The sequence below is a fragment of the Anolis carolinensis genome, unplaced genomic scaffold (assembly GCF_035594765.1).
Source record: "Anolis carolinensis isolate JA03-04 unplaced genomic scaffold, rAnoCar3.1.pri scaffold_12, whole genome shotgun sequence".
Classification (NCBI taxonomy): domain Eukaryota; kingdom Metazoa; phylum Chordata; class Lepidosauria; order Squamata; family Dactyloidae; genus Anolis; species Anolis carolinensis.
Window position 1 is genome coordinate 14,792,228 of NW_026943823.1, and position 19,244 is coordinate 14,811,471.

General features: G+C 48.2%; 2 protein-coding genes across 2 annotated transcripts; one reads left to right on the forward strand and one right to left on the reverse strand.

The window, feature by feature from the left end:
- The first annotated feature begins 6,755 nt into the window (after positions 1–6,755).
- On the forward strand, positions 6,756–9,685 carry LOC103281236 (serine/threonine-protein kinase Nek5-like). Its single transcript, XM_008122396.3, has 3 exons — positions 6,756–8,068; positions 8,330–8,500; positions 9,120–9,685. Exons 1-3 carry the CDS (start codon positions 6,958–6,960, stop codon positions 9,302–9,304), a joined length of 1,467 nt encoding a protein of 488 aa, XP_008120603.2. The 5' UTR covers positions 6,756–6,957; the 3' UTR covers positions 9,305–9,685.
- A 613-nt stretch (positions 9,686–10,298) lies between these two features.
- LOC100555038 (small ribosomal subunit protein eS4) lies at positions 10,299–15,853 on the reverse strand. The gene is made up of 7 exons (XM_003228633.4): positions 15,784–15,853; positions 13,533–13,610; positions 12,496–12,676; positions 12,259–12,356; positions 11,666–11,837; positions 10,579–10,736; positions 10,299–10,467 (listed from the first exon to the last, which is right to left on the reverse strand). The coding sequence occupies exons 1-7, from the start codon at positions 15,784–15,786 to the stop codon at positions 10,366–10,368; spliced, it is 792 nt and encodes a 263-aa protein (XP_003228681.1). The 5' UTR covers positions 15,787–15,853; the 3' UTR covers positions 10,299–10,365.
- Positions 15,854–19,244: the final 3,391 nt, after the last annotated feature.

The following is a 19,244-nucleotide window of genomic DNA, read 5'->3' on the forward strand; positions in this document are numbered from 1 at the left end:
TGGGGTCTGCAGCCCCTCAAGGGCCGGCCCTGGATGCAGCTCTTCAGCCCTGCAAAGTTCCAGCTTCTTTGTTTGGAGGGAAAGGCAGAGAACTGTGGCTTTGCGGCCGTGTCCGTGTCCAGGAGAAGGGCGCCACCTGCTGAACAGATGCCACACACTTCTGCTTTGGCATCTGCACACATGCACACACACATCTGCACACTCAGGAGGCTTGCTTGCATGCCCTCTCACAGGCTGAGGTAGTCCTGGCATGGCCCCAAAAGAGATGATGAGTCCTGCAGACGGTGTCATGTGAGGCAAAAAAAAGAGGCATAAATATGCCCCCCCCCCCCCAAGGCTAGGAAGTTTATGCCACACTGTCATTCTCTTCCGGTATGAAGGGACACATTCTTCCTCTCACCTCTCTGGGGAAAGGTAGCAGCTGGGTCTGAGACTGCATCACCTATTCCATCCTTCTATGGCTAATGCTATATCAGGACTTCTCCATTTCCAGACTGACGTAGACCAAAATGCAACCAAGACCCTTCTGTGACCAGAAAAAAATAAAGGCCATCTATGGCAGTTTGGAATGTTGGTGAAAGTACCATGACGTTGCAGCAGCCCACTCAATGGCTAGGAACTGTTTCTGAACTGAGGGACAGGCGACATATTGTGCACCATGGGTTGCACTCTTTTGTAATGCCTGCTGTGAAGCCAAGGCAATCCGTTGCCCAATGCTCAGTGAGCTGCACGGGTTGCTCTCCCAGTGTGGTCCTTTCAGGAAGGTTTGGAGAGCGCACTTTCATACCGCCCATTGTGCCCCCAGTTGCCCAAAAGCAGGATCCAGTTGGGCAGCAAAGCTATGATGGTTGCACTAAACACTGGAGCTCAGACTGCGTCTGTGGTTTTTGCTGAAGCAGGCAGAGGAGGTGGTGGTGGTGGTGGTAGTGATTGAGAAGCATTTAGAGTGGAGTAAAACTGCCAAGTTCCTGGACCTTCAGTGTCACCTGCACTGCTTGGCAGCAGCAGAACATCTCCATGTCAGTGGAGAAGCAGGGCAGTAGCCTCTGAACCGAGCAAGCAATCTTTTGAGCCCAGGACTGTCTGCACTGGCTGGCAGCAATGCTCCAGTCCCTCCCCATTCCCACTTGTGGACGCTTCCAGGGTTTAGGAACATTTTGCAGGCACAGCATAAGGCCTCTTTGAATTCCAGCTGGGAGATTCCTGCAGGGAGCTATTTTTAGCCTGCTTTGCTTCTGTGGAGACAGGGAACAGCTGCTGCTGACGTCCATTCGCTGGCTTCCCAGGGATCCCAGAGCAAAGATGCAGCTCAGCCTGGAAGCCTTCCCTCCCTCCCTCCCTCTCTCAATCAAAGAAGGCCAACCCCAAACAGCCTCATTTGCACGTTTCATTCCAGCATAAGCACCCAGGAAAGGAAGAGAGGCAGCAGGCACAGCAACCAGATAAACACCCCAAGAGGGATGATGGTGGAGATGTTGGGATGGTGGGGATGAATATATTGCATTATAGGACTCAAAGCAATTTACACCTAAAAATTATCGAATAGAAAGAATTATGAAGGGTTTGAGCTTACATTTTATAGGATTCTGCAATTAGTTGTCGGACTACAAAACCTTTAATGCCTTCATCCGTGAGAGAAGGGAGCCATAGGTTGCTCTCCTGGTTTTTTCCAAATAAGTGGCTTTAAGGGCAAGCATGCCTTGGCCCTGGGTCCTCCATTGCCTTTTCTATGTCCTTGGCTGCCCTCCTGTTTGGATCAGAGCCCTGTCTTATCAAGGTCAAGAAGTCCTGGCTTGCTCATTCATATTTGTGTAGTTCCTTTGAGGATGTGGGAAGGTGCTATGTAAATGCCAAAGGTGGCTGTCGGTGCAGTTTCTTTGCAGGTCACCAGGATTAGATGTCTTGTGCCCCACCTCTATGAGAACTGGATCACAACTGCTCTGCGTGTGCACAAGACTTTCAGAACAGCATGTGTCCTTCACGTGGGCCTGTGCTTCCTACTATGCCTATGCATTGTTTATCCTGCCAGTCCCATCCATGCCATACAACCAAAAGAGCACTTGGTCTGAGGCCTGGTTTAAGAAACCATCCTTCACTTCTCATTCCTTGAATCCCAAGGGCAGCATTGGTTTGGGTTTGCATCCCTACTCAGCTCAGGAAACCTACAGGGTGATCTTGGGCACGTGACTCTCTCACCTCAAAGACAATGGTGCAAGAATTCTGCCTTATTATGGTGCTAGTATAAGTTAACGTCAGTTTGTAGATAGATAAGAACAGCAACAAGTTCTATTCCATTTTCATGATCCTGATGGCTCCTAATATCAGTGTATGTGACCTACAGTGATGTGAGAAAAGTAGTGTTATGACGGGAGGCAATATGCCCAGGGAGGGGGTCTAAATAGAGCTGTCCCTGCCAGGAGTCAATGATTAACCAGGGATTATCGTGGAAGAGGGAGAGGCCAAGAACACTGGGGCTGATAGGAACGTCTCCAGCACATTCCCTGTGCCAAGAGGTCAGCAAAGCTTTGTTGAAGGAGGCTGTTTGCTTTGGCTCCCTTTGGCCCAGAGAGAACAGGACGTCCCTGTACTTGACTGGGTGTTGGATTGGGTGGTGTTCTCTACCTGGTCCTTAGGTGGGCTTGGAGCATGGATGGCACCTCACCTGGAAGGTGCCAGGAGTCACCGTAGGTGCAAGGACAAGGTGTGCAGCACTGGCTTGGGGCAGACCTTCAGGGGTCTCATGTATGGTTGGCAGGGATAAGCCAGGAATCAGAAAGGGCATCAGCCCAACCAAGACGGAGAGGGTTTCCCAGCTTGCCCCTTGGAAACCTGGGATGTCCTTGCTTGCCCCTCGGAGCCCAAAAATAAAGTCTCCTCCCAGCTCTGCAGCTCCAAGCCAAAGAGATTCAGGTTGCGCCTGGTACCTCCAAGCCTGTCCAAATATAGAGGCTGCTCAGGGGATTTTATGAGCTTTAAACATTAAGAGATGTTTTGTAAAAAATTAAGCTGTGCTGGAGATGGTGCTGACTCTCTGCTCTCTCCTTTTGTTTCGCTGCCAATGTTGCTTTATGGCTCTAGATGCCACGGGGCTGTAAAAATGCTCCCTAAACTTCCCATAAATCATTTCGTGTTGTCAGTTGCCCACTTCAGGCCAATGCATTTGTCTTTTGCTGTGTGTGTGCATGTGAAGGAATCATTGTGTTTGCAGAGTGAATCCTGTGCAAACAGCCCCCAGCACAAGCACATTCTGTTGTAAATTGCAGCGCATGCAAGAAATGACGGCATTTGCGGGAGGAGGAAAGGCACACTGAGTGCCAATGTGGAGAACTGTACTCCTTGGTTTTCTTTGGACACAGTGGGCAGAACCAAGTGGCTCGTGTTGTTGTTTTGTGTGGGCGCCTTTCTCACTCTAGATCTCCTTCATTCTATGCAAGGATAACACTTTATGCCACTTTAATTGCCATGACTGAATTTATTTATGTATTGTAGTTTCCATGAGGATTCCCTTAGTGCCTGACCTAAGGATTACATGTGATGCAGCCATCTCAGTTAAAGTGGGGCCCAAGTGCTGCAGATGTGCTGCATGAAAGCAATGCTTGTGATAAGCCTCCTCCTTCCTCCCCCTTTTTCTCTTCTCCTTTTTCTCACAATGTTCCCAGGTCAGGCTGGCCCTGCTCCCTCTGAACAAGGCGTTGGCCTTTCCTCCAGAGCCAATCTCCTTGCACTTGAGGTAAGCAGGCAAAACAAAACGGCACCAAAACAAAGCAGCAGGGAACAACAAGTCCTCACCCCAGCCCTGTGCTCCAGTTACAGGTTTTGCAACCCAGCTGGCAGCCTTCCGACCCAATGGAGGTCTCAAATGCAGGGCGGGGTGGCAGAGAGGCTCCCAGGCCGGCTGGCTCAGTCAGAGGGAAACCCGGCCAAGTAATTTTCCATATCTCCCTTCCAATCTGTGCTCTGCAAGATACATGCATCACCTGCATTGACTGATCCTTGAGGATGTCTCATAGCACTCTATACTGCAAAAAGGGGAGTCTATTCTCTGAATGAATTGAATCCAGGCACGGAATATAGGTCCCTCAATAGCTCAGCAAACTGCAAGTGAATTCTTGATTGTAATATGAGCATGCCTTGGCTGAACAAATTCTGTTCCCTCACTTTGTAATTGCGTTGATCCAGAAGGATCTCTACCTGGACTGGATCTCCTTTTCTCTTTGGCCTCCCATCACAGGAACCAAGTCAGGTAGAAAAGGCTGCAAAGCACACTTTGGCTTCATGTCAGATTTCATTCTCCAACAGCAGTAAAGCGCATGCCAAGCATGGATGACTAGCTTAAGAATTGTTTGCCCTTGCTGAATTAAAAACCGCAGCTTGTGGAATGAATGATATGATGCTCTTATATAACATTGTGATGATTGGGCCAAAAAGGAAACATGGCTATGGGATGCGAGCACCTTCCCTTCAAAGCCGGGCGGCAAAGGCCTTTGGACTCCAGCCAAAGACGCCCACAAGCCACAGCCTTCAGGATGTCTGACAATGCGCCCTCCTTCTCTTACATAACGGAGCGGAGTTGGGAACATTCTCCCTTGTTGTTCTCAGGTTGTTTTGCTCCATTTATAAAAGCTTCCTTCCACTCCATGGCAGCTTCCTCCATCTTCAAAACAGCAGGAGTCAGCTCAGGTCAGCAGCCACATCGGCTTCCTGGAGGCTTGGGATACGTAGTGTGTTTGTGCAGAGCCTGAAAGACCCCGTGGAGAGATTGCAGCAAAAGAAAGAATGGAAGAAGAATCAGAGGTCAATGAACTCCAGCAAAAGGATTTAGGAAGAGCTTGGAGGACAAGGGAGAAACATGGTGGTGTGAATGGGGCCTTTATGGTGCAAGTCCCCTCATCGTCAATAGGCAGGTTTTCCTGTGGAAAGGGATTACTTGGTTTTTTAAATGTAATATGACAATAAAAGTCCTTCACTCACACAGCAAATATTGGTATTGATAGGCTTGTCCTTAGTTCTGGTGAAAACACACCAATCAGATTAACATTTTAGTCTGTGCAGCCAAAACAAAGAAAGTTAAAAACAAGAGCAGCCAGGATGTAGCTCCTCTGATGAAAAACCTTTAAGTTACATAACACTTTGAAAGTTGCTTTTGCCACATTGTTAAGAAGGGCTACCTATATTGTAAGCACATGAAATGCAAAAGATCCTGGCAATTCTCTGGTTGATAATGACAAGGGCGTTGGCGCAGAAAGGTCACCTTTTCCTCCTTCCTGCAGCATGGTGTCCTTGTGTAGGGAGAGGGTCTCTTGGAAGATGACCAGCTGGATCCTGTGGTATCAAAAACATCTTGCCCTCAGGTATATCCTTGGCTAAGTGGATTATGTGATCCTGGTATCAGAAACAAGCTATATTGGCTTGCATATGTTTCCAAATCCAAAAATCCTTGGGAGCTCAGGTTTTTTCACTAGTAAAGCATGGGACCCCCTTCCTAGGAGGAACGTGGCTGCTCTCCAGGGCCATTTTGCTTGTTCTCGCTCTTCTTGCTCCTGGTGTCCTTTGGTCATCCTGGGAGGGTCAGTGTGGCCAAAGCAGGAAATGAAGCTTCCTTCCGCTTTCCAGGCTGAGCTTCCCTTTTGGTCAATCCCTGGCCAAATGGGATCTCTCCCAGAAGCACGGCTGTCTTCCCAGGCCAGAGCTGGACATGGACACAATGTACCCTGGCTTCTTGCAGGAAAAAAACACTGGGGAACATCTGCCTCCCTCCCTCCTTCCCTCCCTTTGCTGCCTTTCCCTCAATTTGCTGGGAAAGGCCTCCCTCCTGTGGCCAGAAAGGAGCATTGGTGGCCATTATGCCAGAAAGGGTTTCCCTCTCTGCCTCTAAGGCCTGGACTGCAATGTCCTGGTGTCAGGAGCAACTTGAGTCGCTTCTGAAGTGAGAGAATTGGCCGTCTGCAAGGACGTTGCCCAGGGAACGGCAGGATGTTTTGATGTTTTTTACCATCCTTGTGGGAGGCTTCTCTCATGTCCCCACATGGAGCTGGAACTCATACAGGGAGCTTATCCGTACTCTCCCTGGGTGGGATTCGAACCTGGCAGCTTTCAGGTCAGCAACCCAACCTTCAAGTCACGAGGCTTTAGTCCACTACGCCATCGGAGGCTCCTTGCAATGTCCTAAAGGCACCGGATTCCCTCTGCTCTTGGAAACCAAGCAGGGTCTGCCCCAGTTAGGGCTTGGACAGGAGAGCACCAGGTGATGCAGGTGACATTTCAGAGGAAGGAACTGTCAAAACCACCTCAGCGGGTCCTTTTTCTATTTTTGCTTTATTCTTCTGCCTTCTTTTCCAGCTCCAAATAATATCTGGCCCAGCCATCACCATTCATGGAGCTGTATCACAAAGGCAGAGAAAGGGGATGATTGTGTGACATGGAGGCCAAAGGAAAAGAGAATGGGTTGCACCTACTAGATTGGCCGATTCAATCCATGAGGCCCATTGCCATGATTTTTCCTTCCACAAACAAAGGAGAAAATAATGCATTCTCGTGCGCCATGTTCTGCTGGGCCAGATGCTCTATGCTTTCATCAGCTGAGTAAAAATCCAATCTAGGGCAACCTCTTCTGTACTGACTCCTTCCACCTTCCCTTGCCTCTGCCCCCTGCCAATACTTTGGCCTCTGCCAGCCTTTCAGCTCAGAACAGTGTCACAATCCTGTCTGTGATGTAGTCCCAGCTCAGGAGGCTCCCCCAGGTAACCACGGCTAGGGCCTGGCAGCAGTGTCCCTCTCCCAAAGCCAGGGTCATGATGACGGAGGGGTGACGGTCCCCTCCGCCTCCCTGCTTCCCCCTCCCTCCCATCCTCTTTCCTCCCTTTCTTTGGGGCAATGGCATACAGGGAGGAGGCGGGGGGGACGGTGGGGACACCCCCAACCACAGCAGCCTGAGGCGAGTGTTACCTCAAAGGGAACATGGAAAAGTACGAGACCCTTCTCAGCATAGGCGTAGGTGCCAGCGCAGAAGTCTTCCTGGTGAGGGACGCCCAGACCAAGGAGCTCTTTGCGGTCAAGAAGGTCAAAACCGTCCCAGGCAAGCGGCTGCGAGATAAGGAGGCCATCCTGCGGGAGGTGGCCATCCTGCGGCAGCTGCGGCACCCACACGTAGTGGCCTGCCACGACCACTTCTTAGACCCGGGAGGCGCCCACGTCTTCATTGTCCAGGAGTACTGCGATGGGGGGTCCCTGGATGTACACATCCGGAGCCAGACCGCTGAAGTCGGCAAATGCGGCAGAGCAGCCCACTTCCCAGAGAGCACGGTCATGCGCTGGTTCGTTCAGCTGGCCATGGCCGTCCAGTATATCCATGCCAGGAAGATCCTCCACAGGGACATCAAGTCCTCCAACGTCTTCCTCACCAGGGACCGCATCCTGAAGTTGGGTGACTTTGGCATTTCCAAGGTGATGGACGAGACAGCCGAGCTGGCGAGCACCTTCGTGGGGACGCCCTACTACCTGAGCCCCGAGCTCTGTGAGGATGTCCCCTACAGCTCCAAGGCTGACGTCTGGGCCCTGGGCTGCGTCCTCTTCGAGACCTGTGCCCTCCGGCCACCGTTCCAGGCCCTCAGCCTCATTAGCCTCTTCGACAAAATTGTCCGCGGTCACCATGCCCCCGTGCCATCCTGCTACTCAGCCCCTTTGCATGGTCTGATCGGGGCCATCCTGCAGAAGGACCCCAACAAGCGGCCTTGCACCAACACCATCCTAGCCTTCCCTTACGTCCAGGAGCACCTCAGCATCTTCCTCCTCCAGCGAGGAACTGAGCCAGAGGTCTTCCATGAAGTGCTTCCTCGGTCCCACGGCCCAAAGCCATGTGTTAACTGCCAAGTCTTGGCTCCGAGATCAGAGCCCTTGCGCCCAGACCTCCATCAGGGGAACCACAATCAGGAGGACACCTCTAGTATCTCCAGTAGCGGATCCCATTACTCAGCTGACTTTGAAGACACAGGCACTTCCTACAGCAGCCACAGCTCCGAGGACATAACCTTCAACACAGCCACTGCCATTGAGGCCCTGACTGAGACTGGTATAAGGGAGGGGTGGGTGTATGTCCTTGGGGGGAGGGGGCTGGCTGGGAGGTCTTAATGTCACGACAGTGGTTCACAACCTTTGGGCCTCCAGGTGTTTTGGATTACAGCTCCCAGTAACTAACAGCTGGTAAGCTGGCTGGGATTTCTGGGAGTCCAAAACACCTGGATGCCCAAAGGCTGGGAACCACTGCTCTACGAAGAGCAAAGGGGTCTTGGAGAAGGGTGCGAGTGACAGGATCTCCCAAATCCTCTTGCAGCTTCTGAGAATGAATGGGAGCTGCCCAATTATCCAGAGGACTTTGAGGAGTCAGAAGGGGAGCAAGAGGAGCCCCGGCTCAATTGGGACCATGGCCATGGCATGGATCGCACCATGAATGCCACTCAGGAGGCCTCCTCATCCCCTCCAAGGACCATGCAGGGAGGCAGAGGTAAGGCAAGCCCACACCTGAATGTACCACATGCTTTATCAATAGACTCTGACAAAAGAATCCATGCCAGGTTTAATTACCTCATCACACTAGAATAAGCACACAATGTCTATCCTAGAGGCCCTCCAGCTGTTTGGGCCTTCAAGTCCCAGAATTCCTGACCACTGAACAAGCTGGCTAGGACTTCTGGGGGTTGGATGCATTTAAGGATGCTTGGTCTATCCACTTTCAATCCTGTGGCTGCCTCTTCCTGCAGAATTCTGGGATTTGTAGTTTAGGGAGGCACAAGACTCTAGCTGAGAATTTCAAAAGCCCCAACCCTAAATTACAAACCCTAGAATTCTGCAGGAAGAGGCAGCCACAGGATTGAAAGTGCAGACACCTGTCCAAACCCTAGATGCATTGGGAGGACCAGGACTTAGCCTCTTGGACTATTCCCTTAATGCCCAGGTGAAGACCCATCGGCAACACTACATCCTCCTTACAACAAGTCTTTCATGACACAAGAATGTGTGCAATGCCACTTAAGAGAGCAGTAAGTTTTAACTGGGGTAGGATTTGGGGATAATAAAATGCAGGAAAGAGACTACAGCCCACCTAACCTTTGTGATCTTTACAGATGGAGACACATGCTGTAGAAGGGACAACAGCAGCTCCCTTTCCAAAGATTCGGAGCCACCCTCAGAGCCAGGACTGAGTTCAGATGACTGGGAGCACGTAGAGGAGTACTGCCCACTCCGTTGCAACCTGAATCTGGAGAGCAGTGAGGGGGAAGCCGCTGGCTACAGCACCGTAACAGTCTGAGTCTGTGGAGTAGGAAATCAAGGTGCTTCCTCCGCCCACCTCCCCTCTTTGGCCAGAGTCCCTGGGGCAGAAGAAGAGTGTCTTTCTCCCATCTAGAGGGAGAGCGAGTGGCTCACATAGGCCTCCCCCTCTTCTGTTCAACGCAAAACAGCCTCTGAAGTGAGGCAACCACACACAGGCACCCAGTGGCCGATATTCTGGATTGCGAATCACAAATGCTTATAGCCTCATATGTTAGTAAATGGTGGCACATGCATTGCACACCTATGATTTTCGCACATTCCCCCTCCACCCTTGTCTGGCCAGAGAGCTCATAAGCAAATCTCCTTCATATGCACCGTTCTGATTTCTTCCATGAATAAAACAGAAGAGAGATTTAAACCAATGTCTGTTGAGTTAAATAGTTCTGGGAATGGATGTCACTATGCCATAAACAGGAGAGCCACTATGGTGTGGTGGCCTGAACATTGGCTCAGCAGCCTGGGAACCCAGGGTTCAACGCCCCACTGGGCCCTGGAAACCCACTGGGGGGACCCTTAGGTGGGTCACACTCTCTTAGCTTCTGGGAGGCAAAGGCAAATCCCCTCTGAGCCCACCTTGCCAAGAAAAACCATAAAAGGGTTGCCATGAGTCAGCATGATGGCACATTACAACAGAAACAGCAGCTAAAGGCATAAACTGTGCAAATGCTTGTGCTTCCCAGAATGCATGAACCTCAGCAATGTGGGCAGGGGCTCTGGGCACAGGAGTCCAAACTGTCTCCCAGATCAGAGATTAAAATCCACTGCAGTGAGGTGAAGGAGCCATGTGGGGTGGTATCCAGCACACATTGCCCAAAACATTCAAAAGTCATTAAGTGTGGGAAGATCACTGTGGAAGGACATGTTTTCTTCACGCTTCCCCATATAAAAGACCACTCCGGGTGGATTGTGCCAGAGGGTGCACTTCTGCTTTCCCACTCTCACCACTTCTGCAGGCAAAGAAGCCCAAATACCAAGTTTGGAAAAGGTTTTATTTGCCAAAAAGGAAACTGGGAGGGTTCCCCACCTGCACTTGGGGGTTTAGCCGCTGCTCTGCTTGGCTGCCAGCCTCTTGTCTCTCTCTTCGGCAATGGTGAGGCGGATGCCCTTCCCGCGGGGCAGGGAGATCCATGGCTTGTTGCCCTGCAGGGGTTTGAGAGGAAGGGTTACTATGAGGACACAGGCCCCTTTTTCCTTCCATCGTTACCTCACCCGCCCCCTTTGCCCCACAGAGCAACCTTCCATGCAAATTACCTTTCCAATGACAAAGATGTTGGACAGCCGGGTGGCAAAGCTGTTGCCGTTGGCGTCCTTCACGTGGACCACATCAAAGGAGCCAGGGTGCCGCTCCCGGTTGGTGATGACCCCAATGCGGCCCAAGTTGGCTCCACCGGTCACCATGCAGAGGTTGCCTGAAGGGAACACGGAGAAGGAAGTGGTGGTGTTTTTTTAAGCCTCCAATTCCTTGCATATATTATCCTAGCAGTTGTGACTAGGTAATTGAAACAGGATCTCTTTTTTCCCTTTTCTAAATTTAACATTCCCAGCAGGAAGTATTCAGGTTCCATTTTAATTTTAATTTCTAAATAATAATATTTATTTGTACCCCGCCCTATCTTCCCGAGGAGACTTGGGAAGGTTTCCAACAAAAGTAACAAAATGGCAGAGTCAATGCTGAAAACATTGATTTCGATAAATCAAATCGAAATAATGGATAAATTATCTCAAAATAAACTTATAGTATATTTCACTACAGTCATCAGTGATAAATATGAGCCAACGAAAAAATTAAAGAGACATATCCACAAAAAAAAAAATTCTGAACAAACAAAAGTCCCCACTAAAGCTCAGGAGGAACAGAGTCGAAAGTTGAGCGTCGGCAGTCAAATCCAATCCAATCCAAACCCGGTTTCACTACTTAGATCAGAAAGAGCCACTTTCATAATGTTCTTGTCCAGAGAAGCCACAGCTCCCTTGGCTGAAATTCTTCTCATCCGAAGCAGAATGAATGGTGGCACTCAGATCCCAAATCACACATCTCACACCTGTCTGTCCCCAAGAAACGCTTCAGAATACCGGCATTGATCAAACAATATTACATGTAATATTACTAATAATATTGCAATATAGTGGTATAGTATAATGCAGTAATATATAATACTAATATTATTCTATGCTCATAATATAATATATTGTACATATATATAACTTGTAAGCTGCTCTGAGTCCCCTTCGGGGGGAGAAGGGGGATATAAATGTTGTAAACAAACGAATAAATAAATAAATCCCTGGGTGAAGGAGGTGTTTTTGAAAAAAGTCAGCTGTGAGGCCAAACACTCACCTGTGTCAAACTTGATGAAGTCTGTGATCTTGCCCGTCTCCAGGTCGATCTGGATGGTGTCGTTCACCTTGATGAGGGGGTCTGGGTAGCGGATGGTCCGGGCATCATGTGTGACCAAGTGTGGGATGCCCTTGGTTCCCACAAAGATCTTCCTGACCTTGCACAGCTTGTACTGGGAAAGCAGAGGACAGGAAAAATAAACAAGGGGGAGACACACACAAAAGGCCGTTCTCCTTTCTAAGCCACATAGGTGAAGCCTGAGGCCTCACATCTGCCTTTGGAGCAAGTTCAAGCAAACATGTTCTCATCGTAACTGCATCCTCAAGACTGTGCCTAAATGGAAGCTATGGAAACTCATACAAATTCACCCCTCAGCCCTTTTCGCTTTGAAGGAAAAGGAACATGCCCCTAATGTATATTTCTTGTGACCCTACTAACTCTGCCATTTAAAGGCAACCATTAAAACCAATCCTGCAACAAGTTCTCCCTACATGCAGATGTCAAGTGTCAGCTTCAACCCATTTACAACGTATCATTTGCCAGGATGCCTCCCTCTTTCTCAAAGGAGACATGCCCCCCTCCAAAGAACTGACCTTGGCCTCTTCCGGCGTAATCCGGTGAACTGCAAAGCGACCCTTGGTGTCATACACCAGGCGGAAGTGTTCACCTGTCTTCTCAATGCTGATTACATCTGACAAGAAGAATGGAGGGATTGGACTCAACCACTGCAAGGTACCCACTTCTTACCTCTCCATTACTGTCTTTGGAATGCTCTTCCTCCTTTGCCTGCCCCTTTAAAAGCCCAGAAAGGAGCCCCTCTCTCTGCTCACCCATGAAGCCAGCAGGGTAGGTGATGTCCGTGCGGACTTTGCCGTCAATCTTGATGAAGCGCTGCATGCAGATCTTCTTCACCTCGTCCCCAGTCAGGGCATACTTCAGTCTGTTCCTGAGGAAGATGATGAGCGGCAGGCATTCCCTCAGCTTGTGGGGCCCGGTGGAGGGTCGGGGGGCCTAAAAATCCAAAGATCGCCATAAACAACAGGCACTAACACTACCAGGGCAGCACCAATCAGCCAAGCCATCCGGCCCTTTGCAGGGGCCCCATTTAAAGGCACACAGGCAACTTCCTATCCTTCTTGTTTTTTTAAAAAAAAATTATTTATATGCTTTTCCAAAAGAGTACAATAAAAGTGGGGGAACATTGTGGTTGATAGTAAAGTGGGAAAGAAAGAACAGAAGAAAAAAGAGGAAAAAAAGAGAAAAAGAAAAAAAATCCAAAAAGTGCTGGAAGATTTGTTGACTTCCTTCATTATCTATATTGGATATAATCATTCAGGGAATCTTCCCCAATGTTTCTGTTAATCATTATTATCATAGCTTCCCTATACTCCATATTAGTTCTTGTTGTTTCTTCCTATCCTTCTTAATCTCAAACAACTCTCTCTATAATATATAATATAATATGTGGCCATATTATCCATTCAAAAAGGAAGGCTTCTTTTAGCGCCAAAGCAGTTCTCTGCAATCAGCCATGCATAAACAACATGGCAGCTCCAAACACCACGGCTCTCATCCTCTTCCAGCAATTTTTTCAAGAGTATTTTATTCTTGTCAACAAAGAGAGTGCAACGGGGCTCCATATTTACAGAAAAGGCTACCTAGAAATCAGCACTGCAATCACAATAGAAATATAAATATGCAGCTCATGGGATCCACAAAGGGTCTTTACAATGGACCCCCCAAAGGGTCTCACTCCGCTCTTCCCTTGCGAATACAACACCCCGAGACCTTTGAAGAACAGACTTGGAGGTCACGCGGGTAGCATACGGGTTGAAAGAATCACCCCGAGAGGTCCTTATCTACTTACAAAGACGCCCGTCAGCTTATCCAGCATCCAATGCTTTGGAGCCGCAACACGCTTCAGGTGCTTCTTGGGTCCGCGAGCCTAAAGCAGGGAAGCACGAAGTGCGTAAAGGACATGAGTTAACGTTCAAAGAAAACATGTGACATTGTGGCTACAATAATGGCCCAAGAGCAGCTCCTTTTTTCTTTTTAGGAAATGCTCACATGAATCAGAGACACCAGCCACTCTCTTGCTCGTCCTTTTCCTTTTTATCTGTGATTTCCTCTTGATATATATGCCTGTGTGGTGGCTTTGTTGTTATATGTCAATAAAGGCAGTATGTGTAAAAGGAGGCCAGTTGGGGCCATCATCATCCCCTTGGCTCGTGTGAAGCCCATGGAGCAAGGCAGCCCAGGCAAAGTCCCATTCCCTGCAATAGCTTCCTCTATAAACTCTCCTACTGTTGTTGTTGTTGTTATTATTATTATTATAGTGTTTATTTATATTCCTCTGTTTCTCTTCACAAGGCGACTCAAAGCAGCTTATGTTAAAAGCATTTCAATATGGTTTAAAATCTAGAACTATACAAACATCAAACCAAAATTAATTATCATTGGTATTTAAAAAGTCAGTTAAAATCTATTGTCGAAGGCTCTCATGACTGGAATCACTGGGTTGCTGTGAGTTTCCCGGGATGTATGGCCATTTTCCAGAAGCATTCTTTCCTGATTTTTCGCCTGCATCTATGGCAGGCATCCTCAAAGGTAGTGAGGTCTGTTAGAAACTAGGCAAGTGGAGTTTATGTATCTGTGGAAGGTCCAGGGAGGAAGAAAGAATTCTTGTCTGTTTGAGGCAAGTGTGAATGTTGTAATTGACCAGCTTGACGAGCATTGAATAGCCTTGCCGCTTCAAAGCCTGGCTTCCTCCTGCCTGGAAGAATCCTTTGTTGGGAGGTGTTAACTGGCCCTGACAGTTTCCTGTCTGGAATTCCCCTGCTTTGTGAGTGTTATTCTTTATGTACTGTCCTGAGAGTTTTTTAAATACAGTAGAGTCTCACTTATCCAAGCTAAACAGGCCGGCAGAAGCTTGGATAAGCGAATATCTTGGATAATAAGGAGGAATTAAGGAAAAGCCTATTAAATATCAAATTAGGTGATGATTTTACAAATTAAGCACCAAAACGTCATGTTATACAACAAATTTGACAGAAAAAGTAGTTCAATAAGTAGTAATGTTATGTTGTAATTACTGTATTTACGAATTTAGCACCAAAATATCATGATATATTGAAAACATTGACTACAATAATGGCTTGGATAATCCAGAAGCTTGGATAAGCGAGGCTCGGATAAGTGAGACTCTAGTGTATTGGGAGCCATATTTTGTTCATTTTCAGTTTCCTCCTTTCTGTTGAAACTGCCCACATGCTTGTGGATTTCAGTGGCTTCTCTGTGTAGTCTGACATGGTGGTTGTGAGAGTGGTTCAGCATTTCTATGTTCTCAAGTCATACACTGCGTCCAGGTTGGTTCATCAACGGCTCTGCTATGGTTGATTTAGTTGAATTAGTCTGCAGGGCTTTTCATATTCCTCGAATACGTCAGGCATTAAGCAGCAGGCTTTGTCACTGCAAGGCAGTGGGGAATTCCAGACAAGAAACAATCAGGACCAGCTAACACCTCCCAAGAAAGGATTCCCTCAGGCAGCAAACAGCCAGGCTTTGAATCTGCAAAACCATTAAATGGCAATCAAGCTGACCAATTGTACTATTCACACTTGCCTCAAACAGACAAGAGTTCTTTCTCCCACCCTGGACATTATTCCACAGATATATAAACCCCACTTGCCTGGTTTCCAACAGACCTCACAACCTTTGAGGATGCCTGCCATAATGTAGGTGAAACGTCACGAGAGAATGCTTCTGGAAAACAGAACACGGCCAGGCAGCCCGGAAAACTCACAGCAATCCAGTTAAAGTCCATAAAAACATTCAAAACTAAAAACCCCAGCAGGCCCTCGTGGCTGGGGCGCCTCGGCTCGCCCAATTCTGCATCCGGGCACTCCACGGAGCCCTCTTCTCCGGGAGCGCCCAAGCGAGGGGGAGGCAGTTCTCCGCCGCCTGGCACCGCCCAGGAGGAGCCCCCTCTCGCACACGGCGCAGCTCCTGGTCGGGCAAAGCCCCTGCTTCCTCCCAGCCGGGAACGGGGCGCCTCGGCCGAAAGGATCCCGTGGATGGCAAAGGATTCCCGGGAGGAGAGCTCAGAGCCGCGTACTCACCATGGCTGCGCTCCGCCGAGAAAGGACCGCCGCTTCCGCTCCGGGCCGGATATCCGGTGCCACAAGCTGGAGCGACTATCTAGCCGCCTCTGGAAACAGCCAGCAACGGCACCTACTGGCCGTCGGTGGCGCGAACCAAACAAAATGTGGATTTCTTGTGTTGTCGAAGGCTTTCACTGGTTTGCTGTGAGTTTTCCGGGCTGTATAGCATGTTCCAGAAGCATTCTCTCCTGACGTTTTGACCACATCTGTAGCAGGCATCCTCAGAGGTTGTGAAGTCTGTTTGAAACTAGGCATGTGGGGTTTCTATATCTGTGGACGGTCCACGATGGGAGAAAAAAACTCTTGTCTGAGGCAAGTGTGAATGCTGCAATTTGTCACCCAGATTAGCATTGAATAGCCTGGAGCCTCCGATGGCCTAGGGGATAAAAGCCTTGTGACTTGAAGGTTGGGTTGCTGACCTGAAGGCTGCCAGGTTCGAATCCCACCCGGGGAGAGCGCGGATGAGCTCCCTCTATCAGCTCCAGCTCCATGCGGGGACATGAGAGAAGCCTCCCACAAAGATGGTAAACACATCAAAACATCCGAGCGTCCCCAGGGCAACGTCCTTGCAGACAGCCAATTCTCTCACACCAGAAGCAAGTCCGGTTGCTCCCGACACGGAAAAAAAATTGAATAGCCTTGCAGCTTCAAAGCCTGGCTGATTCCTGACTGGGGGAATCCTTTGTTAGGAGGTCCTAGCCCTGGTGGTTTCTTACCTGGAATTCTTTATTTACTGTTCTGATTTTAGAGTTTTTTAATACTGGCATCCAGATTTTGTTCATGGTTTCCTCCTTTCTATTGAAATTGTCCACATGCTTGTCAGTTTCAATGGCTTCTCTGTGTCGTCTGACATGGTGGTTGTGAGAGGGGTCAAGCATTTGTGTTCTCAAATAATATGCTGATTCATCAAGTGCTCTGCTATGGCTGACTTCTCTGGTTGAGTTAGTCCACAGTGCCTTTCAGAGAGCAGCCAGGCTTTGAAGCTGCAAGGCTATTCAATGCTAATCAAGGTGGCCAATTGCAACATTCACACTTGCCTCCAACAGACAAGAGTTCTTTCTCCCAACCTGGACCTTCCACATTATTATTATTATTATTATTATTATTATTATTATTATTATTATTATTATTATTATTATGGCATCCTCAGAGGTTGTGAAGTCTGTTTGAAACTAGGCAAGTGGGGTTTATATATCTGTGGAATAATGTCCAGAGTGGGAGAAAGAACTCATCTGTTTGAGGCAAGTGTGAATGTTGCAATTGGTCATCTGGCTTTGGAGCTTCAAAGCCTGGCTGGTTTTCAGACAAGGTAGAGTGACAAGGCAGGGAAGAGCAGATCTGTTCCTTGCTGTGGAAACCACTTTAGGAAAAGTGCAGAGTGGCAACAGAATGAGCCCAGAACAGAGGGCAGGAAAGAACTGGATGGTGGGTGTTGGAATTCAACCCCACACTGCCCAAGTCTGCAGTCCTCAATTTATTTATTTCGTGTCAAAAGCATTGCATAACAAATACATTTTAAAAATGATGAAAAAAAATAGAGGAAATCACAAACAACTAAATCGTTTTAGACCAAAAAGCGGGCAACAGCAACCGCATTGTCCATAGCTTTAAACAACCCCTCCTCCGTGCATGAGGCAGGGCATTGTGGGCAAGCATACATATGCGGAGTTGTTTGTTCTGCTCCACAGTCACACAAGGTGGAGGATTCCTCCAGGTAGTGCCACCTTGCCAAGTTGTCTTTAGATCTGCCCACTCCACTTCTGAGTCTGTTCAGGGACTTCCAAGCTGCCCATTCTTGGTTTGCCCTAAGAGGAAGACCCTCGTGGGAGGCCATCCAGTTGGGATTGCCTAGTTTAGCTGCCCAGAGGAATACTTTTGCTATTGCTGGGGGGACATCAAGAGGAGTGGTGGTTCTCATGAAGCCCTTCCTTGATTTGAGTCTACTGGGAGGAGGCTGATAGTCATGCAGTGGGTGGCTTTCACAATGTTCGACCTTATTTCTCTCACAGTTAGCAGCAACTTCCCGTCGCACGTCAGGAGGGGCAATGCCAGCTAGCTTGTAGAGTTTATCAACAGGTGTAGGTTTAAGGCATCCTGTGATTATTCTGCATGTTTCGTTTAGTGCTATGTCCACTTGCTTTGCATGGGCAGACTTTTGCCAGACAGGACAGGCGTACTCTGCAATTGAGAAAGACAAGGCCAGGGCTGATGTTCTTACTACTTGTGGGTCTGCACCCCATGCGCTGCCAGTCAGTTTCTGCAGGATGTTGTTGCATGCAGCTACTTTGTGCTTGGTGTTCGTGCAGTGTTTCCTATATGTTAGTGTTCGATCTAAGGTGACACCAAGATATTTAGGATGGAAACAGTGTTCGAGCTCTTGGCCTTCCCAAGTAACTTTCAGTTTCCTGTTGGCTTCGCGGTTACGTAGGTGGAAAGCACACACTTGTTTCTTGGCAGGGTTAGGCTTCAGGTGGTTCTCTTTGTAGTAGCTGGAGAGGTCTTTCAAGGCATTAGTGAGTTGGTGTTCAACTGTTTCAAAATCTTTTGCTTGTGTTGTAAGGCCAAGGTCATCAGCATATATAAAGCTCTTTGTGAGTGGTGGTTGTGGCTGATCGTTCGTGAAGATATTAAATAAGGTCGGTGCAAGAACGCTGCCTGGGGTAAACCATTCTTTTGCCTCCTCCATCTGCTTTTCCGGCCCTGAAACTCCACGATTATGCAGTCCTCAATGAAGAGTAGTTAGCTTAGAATAGGCTGTGGGAAATCCCTTCCCTCCCGATTCCTGAATGACAGTTGGAATGTATCTATTTCTTCTCTCCTCTTATGTTTCTGCTGTTATTCCAATAGATTATATAGAATGGATACTTTGCAGGTGTATGCCTTTCTCTTTATACAGTAGAGTCTCACTTATCCAACATTTGCTTATCCAACATTCTGGATTATTCAACCCATTTTTGTAGTCAGTTTTCAATACATCGTGATATTTTGGTGCTAAATTTGTAAATACAGTAATTACTACATAGCATTACTGCGTATTGCAAATTTGTAAAATCATAACCTAATTTGATGTTTAATAGGCTTTTCCTTAATCCCTCCTTATTATCCAACATATTCGCTTATCCAACATTCTGCCGGCCTGTTTATGTTGGATAAGTGAGACTCTACTGTACTTCTACTTTTTCATCGTAGTGTGTGCTATGTGTATTGAGATCTCTCTCATTGTGTGTTAGGAGAGATGTGTGCTTGGAGATTTTCCCCTCTCTTTTGAACCTTAGAAGAGATGGGGTTAGTTAGAGTGGCTAGGACCCAGTTCCTTACTATGAAGAAATTAGTTACTATATTTGTAAATAAACCTTTTGTAATCTTCAAGATTGAACTCTGGATCTTTGCCTCCTAAGCTCTAAATTCTTTACAGCCAC

Excerpts from the sequence above, each read along its gene's own strand:
- LOC103281236 (XM_008122396.3), top strand. The coding sequence starts at position 6,958 with ATGGAAAAGTACGAGACCCTTCTCAGCATAGGCGTAGGTGCCAGCGCA. Across the intron at positions 8,069-8,329 it reads TGAGGCCCTGACTGAGACTG|CTTCTGAGAATGAATGGGAG; the intron begins GTATAAGGGAGG and ends ATCCTCTTGCAG. Across the intron at positions 8,501-9,119 it reads GACCATGCAGGGAGGCAGAG|ATGGAGACACATGCTGTAGA; the intron begins GTAAGGCAAGCC and ends TGATCTTTACAG.
- LOC100555038 (XM_003228633.4), bottom strand. Across the intron at positions 12,677-13,532 it reads ATAAGCTGACGGGCGTCTTT|GCCCCCCGACCCTCCACCGG; the intron begins GTAAGTAGATAA and ends TTGGATTTTTAG. Across the intron at positions 12,357-12,495 it reads CTACCCTGCTGGCTTCATGG|ATGTAATCAGCATTGAGAAG; the intron begins GTGAGCAGAGAG and ends TCTTCTTGTCAG.